This window comes from Podarcis liolepis (genome assembly GCF_965112155.1).
Source record: "Podarcis liolepis genome assembly, chromosome: 13".
Classification (NCBI taxonomy): domain Eukaryota; kingdom Metazoa; phylum Chordata; class Lepidosauria; order Squamata; family Lacertidae; genus Podarcis; species Podarcis liolepis.
The window spans coordinates 19,236,484-19,259,479 of NC_139573.1; the positions used below are offsets into that span (position 1 = coordinate 19,236,484).

Consider the following 22,996-nt stretch of genomic DNA (forward strand, 5'->3'; position numbering starts at 1 on the left):
GTCAAAGGTGACTATGGGGTTGTGGTGCTCATCTCGCTTTTAGACTGAAGGAGCTGGTATTTGTCCACAGACAGCTTTCCGGGTCATGTGGCCAGCATGACTAAACCGCTTCTGGTGCAACGGGACACCATGATGGGAGCCAGGGCACACGGAAACGCTGTTTACCTTCCTGCCACAGCGGTACCTATTTATCTACTTGCACTGGTATGCTTTCGAACTGCTAGGTTGGCAGGAGCTGGGACAAAGCAACTGGAGCTCACTCTGTCACACAGATTCGAACCGCCAACCTTCCGATCGGCAAGCCCAAGAGGCTCAGTGGTTTAGACCACAGTGCCGCCCGCATCCCTATTAAACAAATAGTAATATTCATTGTTAGACAGAGAGGCTCACTTGTTTCTTATCCCATATGTGAATATTTCCTGTTATAGTAACACACCAGAGTCAAAACAGCATCAAAAAATAAACACATTGAAGGCCCATCAATATTGTGGAAGGGTCAGGCTTTTTAAAATATTTTAAGAATTAATTCAACAGAGCACTGTGGCCTTCAGTTGAATGTGAGAGGGAGAGCAGTATAAAAATCAATTAAATAAAAACTGGTTCTTAGCATTACATGAAAGTATATGACTCCTGAGAGCCAAAAGGTGGCCACCTTTGGGTAATAAACTAGAAAGATAGAACATCTTTACGTTTATTCTTCGTTGTCATCAAATATGTCACAGGTAGGAACTAGAAACTAGATGATTGCCCGGCAGCGTGCCTTTAAACATGACTGAGCCTTTCCGTATGCTTAGCCTGACCAATTAACTGGGGTGCAGGGATTTTATTATGAGCCTGATTAATCTTCCCATTAAAGCTGTTAAAGTTTTCAGCCATAGTTATATAGCATAGGAGATACTTTTAATAGGCCCATAAGGAAAAGGTGCCCTTTACTGTTAGAACTGCACGTCAGCCACTGTCCCACTCTATTTTATCTTCGCTTCCTCCCCGCTTTATTTATTTTTTATTATAGACAGGCTCACCTCTTCAGCCACCTCTATCTAGATATCTTGGTTCCAAGCTTTCTTCTCAGTCTTTTGCTTTCTAATGCCCTCTGTTTCACAGTCCTAAAAACAGACTGACCCTACACAGGGCCCATAACTTTAAATTCACATAGGATCGGATTAGTAGGTGTCTCCGTCCTGTCCCCTTGTGCCCATCCCCATTCAACCATTCACACATACTGGCAAAGTTTTGGTGGGCATGAATGTACATGGTGGTATTTAAAAACAAAAAAACTCTGAACTTTAAACAACAAGAACAAACAAACCCTGAAGAGTAGATGCAGGCCACTGATTAAAAAGAGAAGGAAGAACTTAACAAGCAGCAAACACACAAAGCACCAGACAGGGACAGCATAGGGGAAAGCAGCAAGAACCGAATCGTTGAATTCTGCAATAGTGGCAAAGTCATTCTTTTAGAATCTTCAGCACCGTTGAAATGGCCCAGTGCCAGAACTCCTGGCCAGAGCAGCTCCAATTTAGACAAGGCAGGCCACTATCAGTACAGCAGCTACAAGGAAGATCACAGGCCCTGGTATCCTATGCAAGCCTGAGCCCAGCAAATCAGGCATTCTGGAACCCAAGGCAGGAATCTGTACTTTCCAAGCCTGCACCTCCGGAGGAACAGACCTCCTCCACATCAGAGACCCACATCCACAGGTCACCACATCAATGCAGGCAATATGCAGGGAGGGATTTGCCAGTGCAAATCCAGAAATCAAGTTGCGGGTGCTAGTTTGCAAGCCGACCCCTGCATTCTGCATTAGCCGCAGCCTCCAGATCAACTGCCAAGGTAGTTCTACAAACAGTGTGTTGCAGTGATCCAACTGTGAGGTTAGCAATGCATGGATAACTGCTATCCTGATCCAGGAACAACTGTATCTGTCTTCTCAGCCAAGCTTCCTAGCCACTGAGGACACCTCCAGTGGTAGAGTTGGATCTGGGAAAATCCTCAGACTTTGCACCTGCTCCTTCAAGGAGAGAGCAGCCCCATCCAGGTCTGGCAACTTACTGACTTCCCAAACCTACAAACCTCAATCTTGCCAGGACTCAGACTCAGTTTATTAGCCCCCATCCAGCCCATCACTACAGTACAACCCCAACACCTGCAGCCAGCTTGACAAATTGGTCAGGAGTGAAGGGAACTGAAGTCACATAAATTTTGGTGGCCCAAAGTTGGAGGTGCCTGTCTTAAGTACATATATGTACAGAGTAGGAATTCTAATCCATATATAAATGATTGTGACTGTAGAATTGGGAGGTGGTTGTTAATTTGGGTTAATTAGCAGAGTATGTGGGTGTTTAAATGGTGAATCACGCACCCATAACTTTGCCAGTTGGCTTTTAAAAAAATGTTAGTAGGATTGGCAGCAGTTCCAACAGCAGTGGGAACCACCCTGAAAGGGCGCTCAAACAGGCAGAGCTACAATGCACTCCTACAGCAGCAAAAAATTAGCGTTTAAGTCACAAATGCTCACAAATCCAAAATCCACATACAAAAACCCCACATGGAAGTCTAGTTAACAGCATGATGGCGCAGCTCAATCCTGCACTTGAATGCCTCACTGTGGACTTGTCTTATTTGGTTTATTTATGAAATGAGCCAGCAGGAGTTCATAGAAGTTCACAGAAGTGTTGTTGTGGGGAACAGTGGGGAGGCACTCTTGCTGGTGTGTGCAGCTACCAAGGCTAGACAAGCACTTGCTCACCAGAGTTATACACAGAAGGAGTGCACAGCCTTTAAAGGTGTTTTTTGGTTTTTTTTAGGACTGCAGTTTCTATAATCAGATCTTACGCGAAGCTTACTTCCAGGTAAGCAGGCATAGGCTTGCAGCCTTAATTAATTGGTTAGATTCATTCAACTAAAAAGGAGTCCCCAATGAGCAAGGCAACGGTTTCTTTTTAAAAAAATGTTTTTAATGCAATTACTTGCATTAACAGCACATGGCAAGCACAGCTTTTGCACAGGCCTTCACTCCTATATGAGAGAGAAGTGGGGAGGCCTCTTCTAATGTCTGCAGTGCATCATCTAAAAACAAAGTATGCTTTAAAAAAAAGAGAGTAATTTTTGCTCATATGCACATTTCTGCAGATTTAATTAACTCACTGATTAATTGACCCAAACTCATATTATTATTAAATTGGCTAAGATTTCTTTAATCAGATGACAGCCTAATGAAAATTGACTAATTATAATTATAAACTTGTTAAAGGATCACAAAACAGCATGGGCATTAAAGCTGGCCATGTCACAAGCAACATCCAGCAGCAGCCTGTGTCACTCACACAGTCACATTCCACATAGCAATTGCCACAGCAATTAATGTACTGCCGCTGGAGGGAGAGGATGTTGCAGAGGGGGAAAACTGCATTTACTTCACTGAATATTTACCCCAAGTGTGGGCAAATGGTGGCTTCTCTACAACAGGAGTGTGGCCTCATGGAATGACGACGAGAGTGTGTGACATAAATGAGAAGCATTTGCACATCTGTTGTGTAAAAAATGGGTTATGTGGAGAGAAACATAGGGCACATGTGGTCCCACTGTAGGGGCCTGCTGCAGGCCATGTGCCCCAGGGAGCAGAAAGGCTTAGGATGAAAATATATGCTGAGAACTAAGGGTCTTGGAGTTGTCCTTCCTGCTGCCACCACTGCCTCTTCCATTTCCCCTCACCTACCCTGTCTGCAGGTTCTGGAGTGCATCCTCCACGCTGCGCTGGTTGTACTTCCCCATATATTCGTGCATCTCCCCATAGTTGTTCCGAATGTTTTTCTCGGTGCTCCCGTTGGGAACAGTGCCAAATCTCAAAGGTGGGTAGTGATGCTGTGGTTTCTGGAACTGTAGAGGGAGGTAAAGGGAAATTGGAGTGTGAAGAGTGCTTCTGCGGATCTTGCCCGACCCCTTCCCTGCTCTCCTCCCAGATGTGAAAACTGAGCAAGGACAGGAGGAGGGAGATTCTTAAATTTGCTGGTGCTACTTTTGGAGTAGTGTATTGTTGTGCTCAGTTGGCTAAGAAATAAAACGGAAATTTGGCTGGCATCAATTAGAGCAGAGTTCACCTTTCCAAGCATTATGATTTCTGGATATGGAGAAGCACCCTGTTGTGTGTGATGGATGAGACAGACAAGCAGAGTGGTATGGATAAGAAATGGAGAGATGCATATAGTGATGGATGGGTAGGTAAATACCATGTTTATTTGAGGATGAATAAATGAGCCAACAGATTTATTTATGAGCTTCCATTTTTATCCCCATCCTCTTTGGAGCTAAGGGTGAGGCACATGGTTTCTGCTTCCCCATTTTAGCCTCACAATAGCCCTTTGAGGTAAGTTAGAAAAACAGGCTGGATTGGGGAAGAGGATAGTCAGGAAGGGTTGATATCTGGAAGTTCTAAATTTTTCTGTGGGCATCAGGAACTGCCACAACCTGAGTGAACAAGTTTTGCTCATGCTCAGGGTTGACCTTCATGTCACACATTTTTTTTAGGAAGAGCAGCTTGGGAGAGGGGGATTTAGAAGCCGCTAGAGGAAACAGCGTGTCAGCAGGGGCAGATCCAGCTCTGTGATTCTGTGTTTCCAACATGCTTTTGGATTCCCGCAGACGGAAAATTTGTGTTTTTGTGCGAGACTTGAAGCAGAAAAATGGCAGACAGAGAGGGGATTATGTACACCCTTTCCTCCTGTCCATCCTCCTGCCACTCTTATTTTCTCCTCTCCTGAACCTGCTTTTCATTTAATAATGGCTTTGGGGGTCAGTTTCAACTCCACAGGGTGTAATCGTTCATGATGTTTAGAGTTTGAAGGGAATTCCACCCCTGTAATGTCAGATGGACACTGATATTGGAAGATGTGGGTGGGTGGGCGGGTGGTCTGTCCCAGCTGGTGGCAGGGGTGAGACTAAGGGCCTTGTAGCCTCCTCCTTCTCAAACAGTTCCGTGACACGATAGGAAAGCAGACAAACAATAGTATTTGGAGATGGACGAGAAGACTAAATAGATATGAGCAAGAAACATCATGTATGATTATTGAGTTTGTCCTCTAGAATCCAGCCAAGAGACCAGTGCCCAAGCCAAGGAAAAGAAAACGAACTTTTTAGAGATTTATCTAAGGACAGGAGGGTGAGACAGGCAGTTTGGGAAATAAGACATAGAGCGAAGGGAGAAGCAGAGTGAGAAAGGAACAGTGGGATGTGGAACTCGAAGGCCATGCAAGATGAAACACCTTGAGGGTGTGTTTGTACCAGTACCCAGGCAGCGTTGATTTTGTTTTTTGTCCTTTTTTGACCCATCTTTGCACATTTCCTATGCTTATGCACACCCTCTTCAACTAATGCGCTTGTTTGTTTGTTTATTGTCAAGCTGCAGAGAGCCTTTCTTCATGATCAGTAAAGGCATAGACGAGCCCTATGTTTTCCATTTTAAAATGCTCTTACAAACAGCATTTTAGCAACAATCACATTGATTCCTGTTTGCCTGTTATGGTAAGGGGAGAAATACAGAGGATGGGGGCGACTGCAGTGGATATGCAGTACTCTGCATGAGTTGAGCAGATTAAACATAGCCTCTGCTCCCTATACCAAGTAAAATTCCTGGTAATTTTTTTTAATTTTTTTTTTGTGGGGAGGGGGCTCAGAAGTGCATACGATGTGATGGAAAAAAGGGAATAGTGTAGCTCTTCTGATACTACATTGTGGCGCCTAGTGAAGAGATGCTTGTGACACTACCGCAACCAAAGTCAGAAAGGAGTCAGAGGAGAAAAATGGAAAGGGGCAAGCAGGGCGGGGTGGAAAGAGGCCAGGAATGGACTCATAAATAGAAGACACAATGAACAGGTAATTCTGGGTATAGATGGATTCAGTAGTTGGCAGACAGGATTGTTGACAGAGAGGTGCACCGAGAGATCAGTGATACTGAAATAGATGGGGACACATTTAGAAGTATGAAGGGCAGAGGCAGCCTGCTTGTTCTATTACAAGAGTCTGCTTCAAGAAGCCTGTAGATGGAGAAAAACATCTTTGGTCTGTTTTGAGCATCACAAAATTGGCTTCACACAAGAGCTCTCTGAGCAAATTCAGTCCCTCCTTGATATTCCTGGGGCAACTGGGCCTTTCGACATGGAAATGGGAAGCAAAGAAACAGCAAAAATCAAATGCATCCCAGGTTGGGGACAAAATACAGAGTGCCAGCAATGGGTGCGGGGAGGAAGAAAGGGGGAGCGATGGTTTTCTTGCAAATGGGGATAATGGAAAGAGGCTTCTAGGTGTCTAAAGCTTAGAAGCCATTAGGCAGACAAAAGCGTCTGGGGAAAGTGAGAAAAGAAGATGGGAGATTGGTAGAGATTATCTGGAATTTGACAGAGGAATGTGTATGACAAAGCAATGGGGGAAAGAATTAATGGAAAAGAGGCAAATAGAGGTAGAAGAGAATACTGGGAAAACCATCAGGATGGAGAGGGGAGGGGAAAACATTTCTACAGCTAGAAACAAAACGAGAGTCTTGTAGCATTTTAAGACATGTTCATTTATTGTACAGGAAGCTTTCATAGGCTCAAACCTGCTTTGTCAGATGCACAGAATGAGGCTTTCCACTTTTGATGGCTAAATGCAGTGCCTTCTCTAATGGCAAAGTCCAGAGGGGGTCGCCGTGTTAAGTGGGTTTTTGTCCAGAGAAGTTGATGCCACAATTAATCTGTTAGTTTTTAAGGTGTCACAAGGCTTTTGGTTGTGTTTGTTGCAACCTGATCACATGGCTCCCTCTCTTGAATTTCACAAGACTAAGGCTGCATTGCTATTTAACCTGAGACTAGGGATGGGTGGCAAATATATCAGTTTTGGTTTCTCTTAGTTTCTCACTTTTCCAATCTTATGTTCGGGTTATGTCAGCTGAATTTGTTTTTTTAAAAAAGACCTAGTGAAAATCTGTCACCATTTTTGTGTGAATTTCTCCTTTGATACACATTTTTATATGCAGTTTTGCCTAATATACACATTTTGGAAAACAGTTTCCCCTACTATGATACATTTATATGCAAATGTTACCATTGTATATATATGTTTATACACATTACCTTACTGGAGAACTACAATGCAAAATGTAGGTAAGTCCGAAGGACAGCTGTGTTTCAGCTCACATACTGTTTCAGAAAATGTGAAGTTCATCTTTAAAGGTGAATTGAATCAAATTTCTCCCCCATCCCTACCTGGGCGTAAGGTCCAATTGAATTCAGTGGACTTCGGAATAGATGTTACTATGATTCCACTATAGAAATACTTATTCTTTTCCTCTGCCTGGATTGTCTTCTTTTACCCTCTCCCTCAAACTGCTCCCTACTCAGTACGAGTTGGTTAATCTGAGCTGTTTAATATTTATCTGCGATTGTGTTTCATGTTGGACGTTAATTACGCCCATTAATTACATCCCAGCTCGTTAGTTCTTAACGAAAGGGATTCAATTGGAGTGAGGCTGCCTTGCCACAGCTGGTCCGGTTTGTGTGGCCCCCTCCTTCCCCACAGCTGTGGTTGTTCGTCAGGGGCTAATTGTCAGGGGATAATCAGCCACGTTCTGGTTTATAAATACACACCATGCATGCTGGGCACCAGCAGAGTATCCCAGTGGAGGGCTATGTGGAGCTACCAAGGGTATGAGTTCCACTGCTTAGGTCAGCCACCCTTTAATCTTGACCACATGCATGTATGCATGCACAGGCACACCCACATATTTCCTGTTGCAGTTGTCTTAAGGGGAGTGTGATGGATCTGGCCTGATTGTGGGTATGTGTGGCTTTTCTGAAAGTAAACATTGCCTACCAGAAGCCTATCAGCACAAGCAAGTGTAACATTTTAAAATTAAACAGCAATTAGGACTGAAGGTAAGAGCTAGAATCTGTTCTCAGTGCCACCGTTAGTTTCTAAAAATGATAAGTGTGCCATGAGTGCATCAACGTGAATAGCTCTCCTGCTCTGCAGGTGGGTAATCTACAGGGCTCTGCTAGCACTTTTTCCAGAGGAAGAGCTGTAGATTAGTGGCGGTGAGCTCATGCTAGATAATGTGAACTGTAATACGAATGCACAGACTTGGTATGTGGGTTTCAGCCAGATCCTTACTAAGAGCTCCCTAGGATTCAGAGGCTTTTCAGTGTCAGGTCTGGTACTTTGGAGTAGGAGACAAAGATGTGCAATTGCCTGCCTGCCTGCCTGTCTGATCTTCTGGCTTTGCCTTTGTTCTGGGCAGTTTCACCTTCACTGACATTTCCCCAACAGCACTATTGGCACCGAAAGCAAAACTTTCCAGTTGCTGAGTTTGCAGTGGTCACAGCCAGGTTGCTCCTCCCCAAGCAATTTAAAATAAACCTTGCAAAACCTGAGCTGCTCAGTCAAAAAAGAGTGCCCTTGCAAGACTATGCAAATGAAGTCAAGACAGCTGAGATCTAAGGCACTGCAAGCAGACACTGTAGGACCATGGCTTCTAAAAGTGATTTGATGGAAATGTGTACAGTGAATAACAGAGGCTCAACTTTACTCTTTTGTGTTAAAGTGTAGCAAAGGTACACATCTTTTTGATTTTAGAGTTGTTTGGTTTTGGTTTAACATGTGGCCATGATTATACACACATCTCATGGTTTTCCTTGCTTCCCTTTCATCATTTGTCAAACACTGGGGAAGCAGTGGTCACTTAATTTTTTTAGATTAGTGGAAATGGGGATATGTTTAATCTGGTCTGAAGGAAAACATTGTGCCTGGCATGTTGTTTTTGGTGATGGAAAAGAAAATGAAAGGGGAAATAAAACGAGAGCTGTGGCAAAGGAATGAATGGGGAATTTTGTCTGGTAGGGATAGATATGATGGGAGGGAGGGAGGGAGTGGAACTTATTATTATCATTATCATTAATTAAAATTGTATAACACCCCCTCATCCAAAGATCACAGGGCAGTTCACAACATAAAAATACAAAATGAGAACACAAAATACATAATAAAACAAAAACAGACCAATAACGCTCCTCCAACATTTAAAAGGCTATAGAATGTTTAATCAGCCCAAGGCCTGGTTATAAAGAAACGTTTTCACCTGGCACCTAAAGATATGTAATGAAGGTGCCAGGCGAGCCTCCCTGGGAAGAGAATTCCACAAATTGGGTACTATGCCTCTGTCCCCCCCCCCCTCTGGGAGCCCTCCCTTCTTCTCACCTTCTGGTCGCTGAGCCCAGACACCGTGTCTACATATTCCTCCTGTATCATAAAGGCGGCCAGGTTGGCGGTGTAGCTGGCAAGGAAGATGACGGCGAAGAAGGCCCAGATCAGCACCATGATCTTGCTGGTGGTGCCCCTGGGGTTCTCCACAGGCACAGAGTTGTTGAACACCAAAGCCCAGAGCAGCCAGATGGATTTCCCAATGGTGAACTTGGAGCCTCCAGTGCCTACCAGGCAGGATGGGATGGGGGAATATGAATCAGAGTTTGAACTTTGCCATAGAGGCTGGAGCGCAACAGGCTGCACATGCTTGCCGCCCTTCCTTATCTCCATAGGTACCCCAGTTTCAGACACATGCCCCTCCCTTATCCTTGGTGCACTCACGTTTACTGGCGCTGAGGCTGCGATTATAGCCTACTGGGCTGAAATATTCAAAGATGAAGACGGTCACCGCAACGACGGTCAGGCACATGACAAACATCATCACCCAGACAGCAGGGCTGTAGGGCTCTGCAGGAAGAGAAACATGGACCACGGTGGTGGTATGCCCGAGACAGCTAGGCTCTAGTGGGTGAAAGCAGGGGTTCTGAACCTTTGGCATAAAAGAGGCACCCTAAATCACAAGTAACACTTTTAAAAATGGTATAATTTAAGGCCGCCTCTTTAAATTGGCTTTTCCTGAGGAGCTGTGTGAGTTGTGGTCATGTGGAGACTCTGAGATAGTCTGTCAGAATTGTTTTAAGAGTATGATGCAGATGAACCCCAAAGCAGGAAAAAAAAATGGATCTACCATTATCACCATCCTTGAGGGAATAGTGGCTTTGGGAGGGTGCCACACAAATCCCTCCATGGCAAAAAAATAAAGCTATTATTTTGATCTGAAAGATCAAAATGTCTTCCTTGAAAACTGCACATTTGTTAATGTGAGTCAATTTGGATGAAATTGTCTTTTCCCAGGATTTGGAAAAACCTGTCTGCTGGTACTTCCATTGTGATCCTAAGTACTGTGTTAACTGCAGTTATGTAACTCCCATTGAGACATATTGGCAGCTGCCCACTTGATACCCACAAATGGGCAAGTTTTCTTTTCTCTCTCTCTTTCTCCGCTTATGGCTTTTCTCAGATCATTTTCCTTCAGCCCAAGGCCATTATTTTGTATGTCCATTTTAACAATTGTTTTAAACATTTTTCTATTTTATCTATATCCCACCTTTCTAGCATACATGGTGGGTTAAAAATGCTAAAATAAGATTGACAATAAAAAATTCAAAACTCTACCTCAGCAATAAAACAGGTCCTTAGTGGGGCTGTTTCCCCAAGACTGGGTGCACAACTACGTTAGATCCAATAGATGACAGGGTGGGGGAAGATTAGGACTTCTGACTTCTCTACTATAATGAACCCTGCTTTGAAACCAGACTACCTGGAAGACTCCTTCCACATCTCATGCCAACGCTCCCTCCTGCTTTTTACTTTGACCCATCCCAGGGCTGGGTATTCACCTAGGAAGGCAGAAGGTGAAACAGTTCCATTGCTACGAGACACCATCACACTGATTCCTGTCTCGACAAAGGGCACAGAAAAATCTATGACTTCAGCTCTCTCCGCATTGATGGTCAGGGATCCAATCGCCATGTCAGCTCGCTTGTAATACACCTGAGAGACACACAGAGAGAGAGATGGATAAAGTACAAATAGCCAGCAATCCTGGGTTTTCTGGAAAGGAAGGGGAGGGTCCAGTATTTCTGAGTAAACAGTGGTACCCACCCTGAGCCCTGGAGACAGGATGTAAAATTCTGTTTGCCTATCAGATCCAGGAATGGGCAGAGCCATATTGCCTAGGGCAACCCTCCCATAACCTTTGAAGCAGATTAACCCTACTATTTATGTCGGTGCACTATTCAATAGTCCTTTACTTCAAGGATACAATCCAAACAGCCTGCAGCAGGACTTGTGGGTCCTCTCAAGTGGAGTTGAGAGTCACACATGTGTGAGTGGGAAACCAGAATTCCTGGGTTCTTTTAAGAGGAACAAAATGCAGAGAGTCCTAAGAAGTTGTGCGTGAGCCCAGACCACCCAGTTCCTTGGGGAGGGGATGAAGTTACCTCTCCAATCATGCCGTTCCACATGCCGTTGACTATCTTGCCATGCTTGCCATTGGTGACAAGATAGAGATCGTAGGTGAAACCCAGAGTCTTAGCCAGACGCTTCAGGATGTCGATGCAAAATCCTTTGCAGCAGCTCTTTACCATTTGATGGCTGTAAACAGCACAAGGAGGGAGGGAAAGGAACTCAGCAAGTGGTTTAGGAGCACTGTGGAAGGTAAACACAGAGCCAGCATGACGTAGTGGTTATAGTGGACTAGGTCTGTAGCGGCCCAGGTTCAAATCCCCTGTCAGCCATGAAACTCACTTGCTGATTTTAGGCCATTCACTAACCTACCCTCACAGCAAAGCTAAGAAAGAAAGAAAGAAAGAAAGAAAGAAAGAAAGAAAGAAAGAAAGACTATGTGTGCCACTTTGAGATCCTTGGAGGAATGGGGCAATATTAATGGGTTAAGTAATAAACAAGCAAGCATGGGATTGATTGGTGCTTGGATGGGTGTCCACTGGGAGGCCTACACAAGCCACTCTGAACTTTCCTGAGGAAGAGAAAGATCTAAATGTAAAATTGATAACACTGAACTCAGCTGTGGTAAACTTGGCCAGCGTCTCAGGAATACCTGTTGGTATGGTTGAGTGGGTGGCGGCAGGGAACTGAATCACGAATGCAGGTCTTTGTGGCTGGATCAATGTTGTCGACAATAACGAAGGGCCTTTCCTCCAGTGTTGCCACCATGAGGTGCTTGTTGTCATCCACAGGTTGCAGGAATTTTCTGTAGCGTGACATGCTCAGGATTCTGCGCTCCCACCTTCCCACCTGCCTCCCGGGGCATAGAGAAGAGGTTAGATACACCCCAAACCTTTCTCCAGACTCTTGCCAGGCCACCAGTGTTGGTCCCAAATTTATGCCCTATTCAAGAAACTCAGTTTTGAAAGCCCCCTCCCACAACTAACATCTCCAGGATTGCACCAACTTCTGAGTCTTCACATCAGACATACTGTACATGCAAACATACATACATAATTTAATTTGTATGCCACTTCAAACCATTGCTAAGGTGGCTTACAACATGAAAGAAATACAAACTCTTGTCTTAAAAATCACATCCTCCATTCACATTATTCCTCTGCTTCCTACATCCATTGAGGACATCCATGACCAGCATGGAGTCAGGATATTGGGTAGCCAATACCATATCTCAGATGATCTTGCCTATATTTTGTTTATTTGATATTTATATCCCATCTTTCTCCCATGTTGGAATACAAGGTGGCTTACAACATTTAAAAAACATCAGTGATAAAATACAGAGTGATAAAAACAAACTAGTTAAAAACTAGGATATATTTTGATAGGTTAGGGAGGTGTTGCTTCACTGGGAAAATCAGTGAAGCTGGCGAGCACAAGACAGGGCTTTTTTGGTGGTGGCCCACAGCTGTGGAACTCACTTTCCAAATGGCTTACACCTTGTTCAGGCTTTTAAGGAAGCCCTCCAGACCTTTTCCTTGACTACGACCCTCAACTAAGGCTTTGAATGACTTAACCAGAGCAGCTTTCTTTAGTAGCATCATGTGCCCACATAGCTATTGTTTCTGTATCGTTTCTTTTGATGTTCTTACTTTGGGAGGACATGTGTAAAATATGCAACTTATAAATACTTTTAATTAAACAAAATTAGCCAAATAGATACCTTGTGTGAGCACTCGGTGGATGGGCTTTGCTCACAGCCAAGGGCTTAGCAATTGCCAAAATGAGATTCAGGAATGAATCCACCACCCCTGCCAGATTGGTTGCCTTTCCCTGTAGGGTTTGGCTTGATATGCTTGTGTAAGAAATTTACATTACTTTGCTCCTCTGGCTGCTTTTTTGTTGGGCACTTGCGATCTCTGACTGTTTCATGGTGCCATCAGGACTGTGAGAGACTTTCTGTGGGGTGCTGGGATGTGAACGGCTGTGCCTTATAGCAGGGGCTTAAGACTCAGCACCCTCTCAGCTCTTTCTGTTTATAGCCCTTGGACAGTTCTCCAAACACACGCCATCTCTCAAATTCACACTTGCCCCATAATTACCCCATGATAACAGTCCACCTTCCCCAAACATCAACCTTGCCACAATTTCACCAACTCACATGGGCTCCAGATTACGACCTGTCCAAACGTTTTTTCACCCCCTCCCCTTGACTCATCAACCTTCCTCCCCAACCCAACCACCTTCCCCCCAAACCTCCCTCAAACTCACCACCTCCCAGGTTCGGTTTTTGCTGAGGGAGATCACAGCCAAGGATGGATTGATGAGGTACCCATCCTCATTAAAGGAGAAATCCTTCTCACCCCAGGTAACATTCATGAAGTACCTGTGAAGAGGCATGATGGAAGCTCTTCAGTGTCAGTCTAGAGCCCACTTTCCATATGCTGCCATCGCAGCTTCACTCCCCCTCATTTTGCCATCCCCCTCAAGCCTGACCCACAGGGCACTTGTCTAGTATTTCAGATGCAGCTGTGGATCAGGACTTGAAAATCGAGAAGGGAAAAGCCCTTTTGGAATCAGGCCCATTTTGAAAGGGGAGGCAGGGTATTGAGTGAGGGTGGATGGTGTGCGAAGGTAGGTAAATATGGATGAGGTGCGGGGTGTAACTGGCATTATGGGGAGATGGTAGGAAGGGATGGTATGCAATTAGTGGGAAGCAGAGCCACTGAAAGAGCTGGCTGCAGGCCAGATTAAAGACATGCTGGAAGCCTATGCTATGTCAAGTTTAAAAGGCCCCATAATACTGTGTATTATTCTAACAGAAAGGACAATGAAAATAAAAGTAATAAACCTTTATATTTGCATATATAACCCGTACATAGGCAAGGTTACAACTGAAAACTAATCATCTATCTTGCAAGAAGCCTATTTGCATATGAAATTTATTTAAATGAAAACACCTTCTGCTTTCTGACATAGCAAGAGTGGTCTCACACACACACACTGTTTAGCCCTTTCTAAATGGAAGAGCCAAACAACATGTGTTGTGTGTGTTGTGCATGGGACATAAAAATTAAACCATTTATGGGGGTTTTTAAAGGCAGAGTCATTGAAATCGGGGGGTTGTATTTGGAGACCCTCATAATGCGAGGCCCTAAACTCGACCTTAACTGTAGATTAACCAGTGTGGTGTAATGGTTAGAGTGCTGGACTATAACCCGGAAGACGAAGGTTCAAATCCCCACTCAGCCATGAAGTTCACTGGCGACCTTGGGCCAATCCTTGGAATATAAAGATGGTATATAAATGTAATGAAATAGATATATAGCTTTTGTGTAAATCCAGCACTGGCTGGATGTTGGTGCATAGGGTGAGTGGATATATAGGGATTCATGAATCCCTGGTTCCTGCTCAGATGAAGACAGAGGCTCTTACTTGAAAGTAAGGAAGAGGTGTCCTTGCAGAACTGTTGGGTGTGCAGATGCTCACTGCATAGGGGAGGATTTCCCTTTCCCCAGTGACAGGAGTGCTGCTGGGTCTTCAGTGACCAGGCTATGCCCTCCCCATCTGAGTCAGGTTTCTCTACCATTAGTGGGTTGGCTAACACTCTTCCCAGATTCAATCGTTGTGCTCCTTTTCCCAGGAAGGGACGTAGGAGTCCAGCTTTCTCATCTGGAGCAGCCATATCCTGGGAGAAGTACCTGCCTCCTCCTGCCTTTGTCATCCCGCCCACCCCGGTCTCAGCCCCCTGCCATGTCACCCCCTGTTCTCTCTCCTCCTCATGCTCAGCCTGGCATTCCACTCCTGCGCCCAGTGGCACATAAGGACTCATGAGAAATGGAGATAAGGAAGCAAGGCAAAAGTCAAAATGGCTGAAATGGATGTGAAGAGGAACAAGTTAGGAATGTAGGAAGCATGCTTTGAGGAACAGATTTGCAAATGAAGAAAGGAATGGGAGGGGAGGAGGGTATGGCGATAAGCTATACATCCCTTGTGGACAACAGCACTTTCTTTTGCTCTTGATTCCACCCCCCTTCCAGGCAAAATCCCCCCAGCCTCTTTCCCTGCTAACCGATGCAGGTTCTCGTTGATCTGGGTGAGATTGGGTGCCCGGCAATCATTGTTGAATTTTGGAACTGAGCCGTAGACTTGGAATAGGGCCTCTGCCCCCTTGGCAATGATGGCTACACCATTTTGAACCCTGTGGTAGAGATCATCTTTCCATCCTGCTGAAAGCACCATGAAGAGACCCTCGGGCAGTTCCTCCGGCATGTACTCAGTTCTACCAAAGTTGGCACCTGCCATGAACCAGATATACCCGGGGCCTGTGAGCTTCACTTCACGGGCTGCACGGAAGATGCTTTCTGCTTCTTCACGGGAGCAGTAGAGAAGGCAGATGCGGGCATTTATTTCCCGGAGCTGGCGTTTGAGGCGGGCCCCGTCTGGGTCATCAGTGAGATTAAGGGTCACAGTGCTGCGGCGCTCCCAACCAATGAAACTGCTGTCAGTCAGGACCTCAATGTAATCTACAAAGTCTTCATAGCCGGGAAACAGTGTCGTGATGACAGCAAATGCCGTCCAATCGTACTGTTCCAGGACCTCAAACATCACTTGCAATTGCTGTTTAGTCGAGGAACCTAATTGTAGAAAGGTTGATCCTTTCTCCTGGATTTAGGAGGGAGCAAAAGACACAAGGGTGATAAGTGCTACCTATTTGCCATCCCATTATAGGTCTACTCTCTGATTTCTACCTCTCTCCTGTCATGGGAGAGCTTTCAGAATAGTTTTAGTTGGGGAATAAAGGTTGGCTTTTAGTTCCAGCAAAATATTTTCCACCTCTGTACACCATACAAATAATTCCAAAAGTGCTTGCATGCAGAAAATCATTATGCTGAAATTGTCCTCCTCTCTGAACTGCTGATGCCCATCTAACCTTGAAAAAGGGGTCATAGTATGAGCTTGTGTGACATATCTATTGTTATCTTCAGCCCTCCCAGTGTCCCTACACCAAAGCCCCTCAATTAAGTGCCTGCCTTGCACTTAATGAAAAAAAAAATCTTGATCAAAGTATCCAAAATTCTGCACTAAGATAAAGGCAAGTTCTGCACTATCTGTATGCAAATTAAGCAGATTAGCATCAGTGAGTAAATGTTTGTAATAGATTCAGGTTGTATAATTTTATGAAGTGCAGAATTTAAAATAGTTATACATAATCTGGGCAGAGAAAAACACAGGATATGAGAGTGAACATAGACAGAATAAATCACTTTACCTTGGGTGTAAGAACAATGGCTGATCCTCCGTTGATGCCAATGATGGGAACAGAGGTCTGTGCTGAGATGAAGTCCAGGATCTGGGCCACAGCCTCTGTACGTGTGTCATCCTCAAAAACCACACCGTGGATGTGCAGGGAGGAGAGAACGTCACAGAGCCGCACAATGAGGCTGCGCGGGTTGGTGTCATTCAGAACCACAGGGATGGGGTTGATCTCCATTGAGAAGTTGCGGAAGTCCTCAGGCGAGAACCGGGCACTCTCTTGCGTGTAGGTGGAGCCACTGAAAATGATGGGGATGTTGATGGTCCGCCGCCGCAGGTCCAAGAAGGGGCTGGCACAGGCCAGAGCCATAACAAAGAGCATCCTAGCAGCGGGGGTGCCCGGGGGCAGGCTCATCTCGCAGGGCCTCTACGTTCCCCCTGGAAGTGGTTGGGAGAGGAAGGAAAGAACAGGCAAAGGGAGGCTTAAAAAGGGAATGAGGTGATGAGCCACTTTGGTGGCAGGGCAGAGGGAGTAGCATAGAATCAAGCCTCCCTCCCCAGTTGGCCTGAAAACAAACCAAGCTGTTCCTCACCTGTGTGTAAACATGCTCACCTGTGCACAAATACACTCACACTGCTTCTTCCTGCCACCCCATGCACCTTGCTACATGAATTAGCTCAGGGTTAGGAGGAGAAGGAAAGCGAGAAGCCATTGGATTTGTAGAAGGAAACCATTCTCTCTCCTGCCTGCATATTTCCCACGTTCTCATCCCCTCAAGATCAGAGCTTGTGGAGCAACTATAGGTGAGCAAATGGCTCACCTCAGGGGGCTGCATATGGTGTCTGGTTTGCTAGTTGCTAACCCTCTGTGCTGCACTGTTTTGACAGAGCTCCTGTCAACCAGTGGGAAGGCCCATCTGCTGCTTTTTGGATGCCTATGGTTTAGGTTTTGGCAGCCAGAGCTCTGCCTGAGCTGCAGGTCATTGGAATTGATCTTTGGAGGAGAGGACAGAACAGCATCTTTGCACAGGTATGCCTTAGAATTATCATGGTATGTTCCACAATACATGCTTCTTTCATTAGCTGTGTGAAGTTGACCAAGAAAGTTACAGGTTAGATTAAAGACACCCCGTGGTATGAAACCCTTGGAAGCCTCTGAATGGGAAGGCAGATCACCTCAAGAAAAAGTCACAACCCTAAGCAGGAGGTTACCTCTTCCATGGCAACTCCCATAAGCACCACCTATATCTTCCCTGCTTGCTGTTATGGCCTCCCAACCTAAACAAGGGCTTTGAATAACAGACCATCTTCTACACATTCCTGCCTTTCAATACCTCACTTTTCTCTAGCATATTCAACACCTGCCCAATCCAGACACATCCCCTGTGACAACATAAACATATCAGCAATGCCCTTTCCTTCCATTATTACATTTACTGAGTTTTGGCAGTGCTGTGAGTTGGGAGGGTCCCACAGGTCATTGGAGAGTAACATTTTAACCCCTGGAAGAGAGATATTGGGGTCTTGAAGAGGAAGGGTTGAGGCTCTGGTGAGGGTCAAGGAAAACAAGAACCGACTTGGCAAAGTCATACATCTTTGTCATTCAAGCATTTGGACAGAGATTCATAGGATGCACATTATCTAAGAAAACCAATGTCTTTAATCTTTTCATCCATTAATCAGTCAATGCTCTCCGCCCTCCTCATTCCACATAAGCAGGGGTGATGTTTGACCCAGGGAGAACGCTGTATGATTTGGCCAAAGAAATGACTCTTCCCAGCAGCAAGCTTTAAATTGAAAATGTAGAAGAACGGGAAGGGCCATTTTATCCAGGAAAAACATGTCAAGTTCCCCAAACACCAGCCAGTAGAACACCAGGATTTCAGCTGTTGGTTTGGCCAGATGTCACTATGCTGAGCCAGATGTCAGGAGCTCATCCTGCCCTCCATTTATCCTCCATGGGCCAATTATTAGTCAGAATAGACGAGTGAGTGAAGTGCAGAGGTGGGCACTAAATGAAACCAGTCGCAGATACAGTGGACTTAATGTGTTGGTTTCACCTCACCCAGCATCCTTAATGCATTTATTTTTCTCCACTTGCTATAATTCCATTTCTCTCTCTCTCTCTCTCTCTCTCTCTCTCTCTCACACACACACACACACACACACACACACACACACTTTCCTTTTGGATACATCAGGTTTGCCCAATAATATGTAGACAGTCCTCCTACATTTGAATAAAACCCATTCAGATTATTATTATTTATATCCTGGCCAGCTCTAGGGCAGATTCCCAAATTATTTATCAGAGTGAGCCTGACTCCCTACCTGTCATTGGTTCCAGTAGCATCACACAAGGCAACAGGTTCATGTACGGTTGGTATGTTACCCTCATTCTGCCACTGTACCCTCAGGAGATTATTCCAACACATGTGCATGGTCCTGTCCCTCTTTGCCTGTGACTGGCACTATTTCCATTTCATTTCATTTCATTTTTATTTGTCTGTCAGGCAATAACAGCCAAATCCCACTCCAAATCCCACCAGCATTGGCAGTACAGATCTGCTCATTGGTTGGTGGCTATACAAATCTATACACTAGGTCCGCCCCCCCCCCGCACACACACACTACAAAAAATAATAATAAAAAAATCACAATCACAGCATGTAATAAGAGAGTTCCAAATTACTCAGGGAATCAAACCAAGTTGCTGGCTGCAGGCAGAGCCTCCTCAGAGCACTTGTCAATCAGCTGGAGGGGAGATGAATTCCTGTATGGCTCTTTAATTAGACTCCTGGTTTGTCTGTTTTATGGTAGTGTTGTGGGTGTGCCCCAGACCCAAAGGCTGCATAAAAAGCATGTGTTGTGATAATGATGAACTGTGTGGCCAGGAGCATCATGTGGTTCGCTTCTTGCTGAAGTGGAATCCTTCCCATTGAAGGGTGTGATTGCATTTTGAATGCTCCCATCCATAATAATCTGTTGGCATGTAAAAAAAATGAGCATGTCAAGGAGAACAGCTCTATCCTATTCTTTCCCAGCATGTTTATTATTTATGTTCCAGGGGGCAAGGGAATAATATTTCCGATGAGGGGCAGTGAGTATTCAGATATGCAATTCCCTACTTGCAGGCTGAAGTGGCACAGTCCAGTAAAAGCTGCCATATACAGTTCTGCTGCTTATATAGCTTGGCTTTTTGACCATAAGTACGGTGCAAAAACTATCGAGCGGGACCTCGGTGATAAATTCTAGTGGGGTGCTCCCCATTCAAACATTCCTTATGGACGGGTGGACAATTCTTGATGCCCCAAAGGAATTGAGGTGGAGATAGGAGGGAGAAGGGAAGGGAAGCAGATAAAGATCTATACTGTCAGCAACCAAAATAAAACCTTCCACTACCTAGTCTCCCACTATGCCTCTAAAGTGAGCAGTGAAATCCCTTGCACACTGCCCACACTTCCAGGGACTTTGGATCATTACATGTCACCTTAGCATATGTATGTTTCCAAGCCCACATTTGCCAAAGCAATATGAATGTGGAGGGCCAGGGGGGCATCAGCATTAAACAATCACAAGGAGTGGGGGTTCTTAAACGTTTCATGCCTACAGATCCCCCCCCCCCGCAACCCTCCCAGCTGGTCTTACTTTCAGGCCCAGAACCCAGCTAGGATAAACTAGTGTAAAAATAGCCAGGGGTGCACTTGATGGGAAGAAAGCGGGATGCAGGCCAGGTTCAACATCCCCCTCCTTCCCCTCTGATGCTCTATCCCCACATCAGGGCCACCCAAGACATTTTGCTGCCTGAGGCAAGGGATAAGATGGTGGCCCCTTCTGCAGATAAAATCTAAGTGGACTGGCAGTTGTATCTTTACTTCAACATAGGTGTGGCAGAGCAGCATCTTCCACTGCACTGGGGGGTAGCAAGTTAGCTTAGAGCAGTGGCTCTCAAATATTTTCCCCCATGGACCACTTGAAAATTGTTGAGAGCCTTGGTGGACCACTTAATGATCTTTCTACCTGTTGTAGCAATTGTAATCTACTGTGCTAGATGCTGTATGGTTACAAAGCAAGCCTTCTAACATGTGGTTCCACCCTCAGAGAACCATCTTTTAAAAAACTAATTAAACAATTAACCACTCCATACAAACCCTTATCATAGGACAAGACATTACAAAGAAAGAGTCTTATTTTGCCTATGCTAATTTTAATTAGGGCTTACACCGCTCATTAGACCACTTTATTTGGTCTTTCAACATCAAAGCTCTCTCAGAATGCTCATTTTGAGATGTCAGAAACCTTTAAGCTGCTGCTTATTCTGTTCATCTTTTACTCTGGGCAAGGTGACGACATCCCTCCCATCTTACCAACTAACGTAGCTCACCTAAGAGGAGTCTATTGAATTAGAATCTCTCCCCCAGGACTGGCTCAAGTCTCTTTTCATATTTATTATCATTTAAACAGCATGTTTTAACTTGCTTTAAATCTTTAGTATGTTTTGTCTCAAAACAATCCCCTGAAGTAAATCATTAGCACGCTTGGCAACCTCAAGAGACCCTTCATAAGTTACAATCCCCCCCCCCCCCATGAAGATAAAACCCGCATAGGGAAAAATGTGTATTCCAGCATGTGTGAAATGAAGCGCAAGTGTTTAAAATAAAATGATTGCGTCATATTCCAGCTAGAATGAGGTACACACTTTTTTCTGCTTGGCAATTCTTTACATTACTTTAATTATGAGTCAAGTACTTGGGATGAGGAAGTGGAACCTTCAAGGTCAGGGAGAGGAACCTGTCTCTCTTTCTTCCCTGAAAAAAATGTGCAGATTCTTCACAGTTTAGGAGCTCTCTAAAAAAAACACACACAGAAAACCTCTTATAGATGGATGTGAAGGTAAAATATGGTACTTAGGCTGAAGCAAAAACTACTGGAGGCAAGAAAGAAAAAAGAGCAACAGCAAGGATGCTTTCTAAACAAACAAAAGGGGGGAAATAATAAGGGTGATTTGTTGAGAAGCAATGCAGTGCACAGTGGTGTTTTGCTTGTCATACCCATTCTGAGAAATAAACTTGCTGCATAGGATAATAAGAGGCAGTAAAGACCTGTTCTCTAACATTTGTATTGAGACAATTGGGACAACATGACCAGATACAATTGTAGTTAAGTCCCTGGAGGCTGTATGTTTTCCTATTTTTTGAAGAGTTGAATGGTCAAGAAGATTGTCCATAATGTCCACATTAAAAGGTGGACTCTAGTCCATGAAAACTTATGCTGTAATAAATCTTTCGGTCTTTTAAGGTGCCATAAAACCTTAGCTGTTTTTTGCTGCGACAAACCAACACAGATATCCTTCTGGAAATCATTCTGTACGTTGAAAAGTGGCAGCCAGATCCCCTCCTCACTTTCAAAAGTTACCTTGTTTCCCAAAGCAGACTGCGACAAGGATGCCAATGGGACACCTCACCAAGTTGCAGGGAGGATCAAAGAGATGGACAGATAACTGCAAAACCCTTCACACATACTACGTGCTATGGGGATTATAGTTTATAATAATATGGCCACCACCTGCCACATTTAGGAAAATCCTATGCCAAGTATGTTAATTATGTGCCGCTCTAATATGCAAATTAGATATGGCCCTCTGGCTCATGATATTATTTTGATGCAGTCCGCAGTGTTGAACAAGTTTCTGGCTCCTGGTCTATTGCCACCTGGCAAATTCGCTGGTCACAGTAGGGAGAAAAACCAACAGGCTAAAGCCCCACTGAGGACAGCAGCGCCAACAGATATTTCCCTGCAGTAAAATAGGCAAAATTGCATCAGACTCTTGCCAAATCGAGGCATTTTGAATTCAGAAGGTTAACCAGGGAGGTTTTGTCCAAGCTTATCTGAAAACGGATCTCAATCTGCTTTGGTGTCCATGCCTAGAATGCTGGATCTGTCAGATATTTTCTTTTATTGAGATTTGTACTAGAATGCTGCCTCTCCTGCCATTTGTGCTCCAAAGCAACTGCTTCTTGCTGCTTTGTGGTAAGGCCAGCCCTTGGTATGGTTGATTTCCCCAAGTCCATAATAAGGGACTACAAACCTGAAACAGGAAATGCAAAGTGAATTACCATTTGATCTCAGACCAGAATCCCCTCTGGCCAGACTATCTTGTCACTGTGACCCAAAGGATAATAGGAAGGCCTGGTGTTCTGCAAGTGAACCACCTTTCAGGTGATGGCCTCAGTGGCTGTAGGCTTCTGGCTGTGCAGTTTGGAGAAGCACCGGGAATGGCTCCTGAGACCCATGTGAGCTCTTCCCACTCAGTGAATATAAAGCCAAGATTGGATTCCACTAGTCGTCCTTCCCCTTAATGATACGATTGCCCCATGGGAAGTTGCCATAATCTATACCCCAAAAAATCTATGACATATGTCCTCACACTTCCCATGCTACC

At 44.7% G+C, this 22,996-nt stretch overlaps 2 protein-coding genes across 10 annotated transcripts in view; one reads left to right on the top strand and one right to left on the bottom strand.

The window, feature by feature from the left end:
* Positions 1 to 22,996, top strand: part of KDELR1 (KDEL endoplasmic reticulum protein retention receptor 1) — a 126,891-nt gene that overhangs the window by 59,988 nt on the left and 43,907 nt on the right. The gene's annotated exons all lie outside the window — the stretch shown is intronic.
* Positions 1 to 22,996, bottom strand: part of GRIN2D (glutamate ionotropic receptor NMDA type subunit 2D) — a 59,147-nt gene that overhangs the window by 13,707 nt on the left and 22,444 nt on the right. For all 3 annotated transcript variants that reach the window (XM_083471754.1, XM_083471755.1, XM_083471753.1), the window contains exons 3-11: positions 16,571 to 16,992; positions 15,371 to 15,963; positions 13,570 to 13,684; positions 11,951 to 12,147; positions 11,334 to 11,487; positions 10,731 to 10,884; positions 9,613 to 9,738; positions 9,226 to 9,455; positions 3,719 to 3,879 (exon numbers count right to left, since the gene is read on the bottom strand). In XM_083471754.1, the coding sequence (XP_083327880.1) occupies positions 3,719 to 3,879; positions 9,226 to 9,455; positions 9,613 to 9,738; positions 10,731 to 10,884; positions 11,334 to 11,487; positions 11,951 to 12,147; positions 13,570 to 13,684; positions 15,371 to 15,963; positions 16,571 to 16,969 (2,129 nt within the window). In that variant the 5' untranslated portion in view covers positions 16,970 to 16,992. The remainder of the gene's footprint in view (positions 1 to 3,718; positions 3,880 to 9,225; positions 9,456 to 9,612; positions 9,739 to 10,730; positions 10,885 to 11,333; positions 11,488 to 11,950; positions 12,148 to 13,569; positions 13,685 to 15,370; positions 15,964 to 16,570; positions 16,993 to 22,996) is intronic.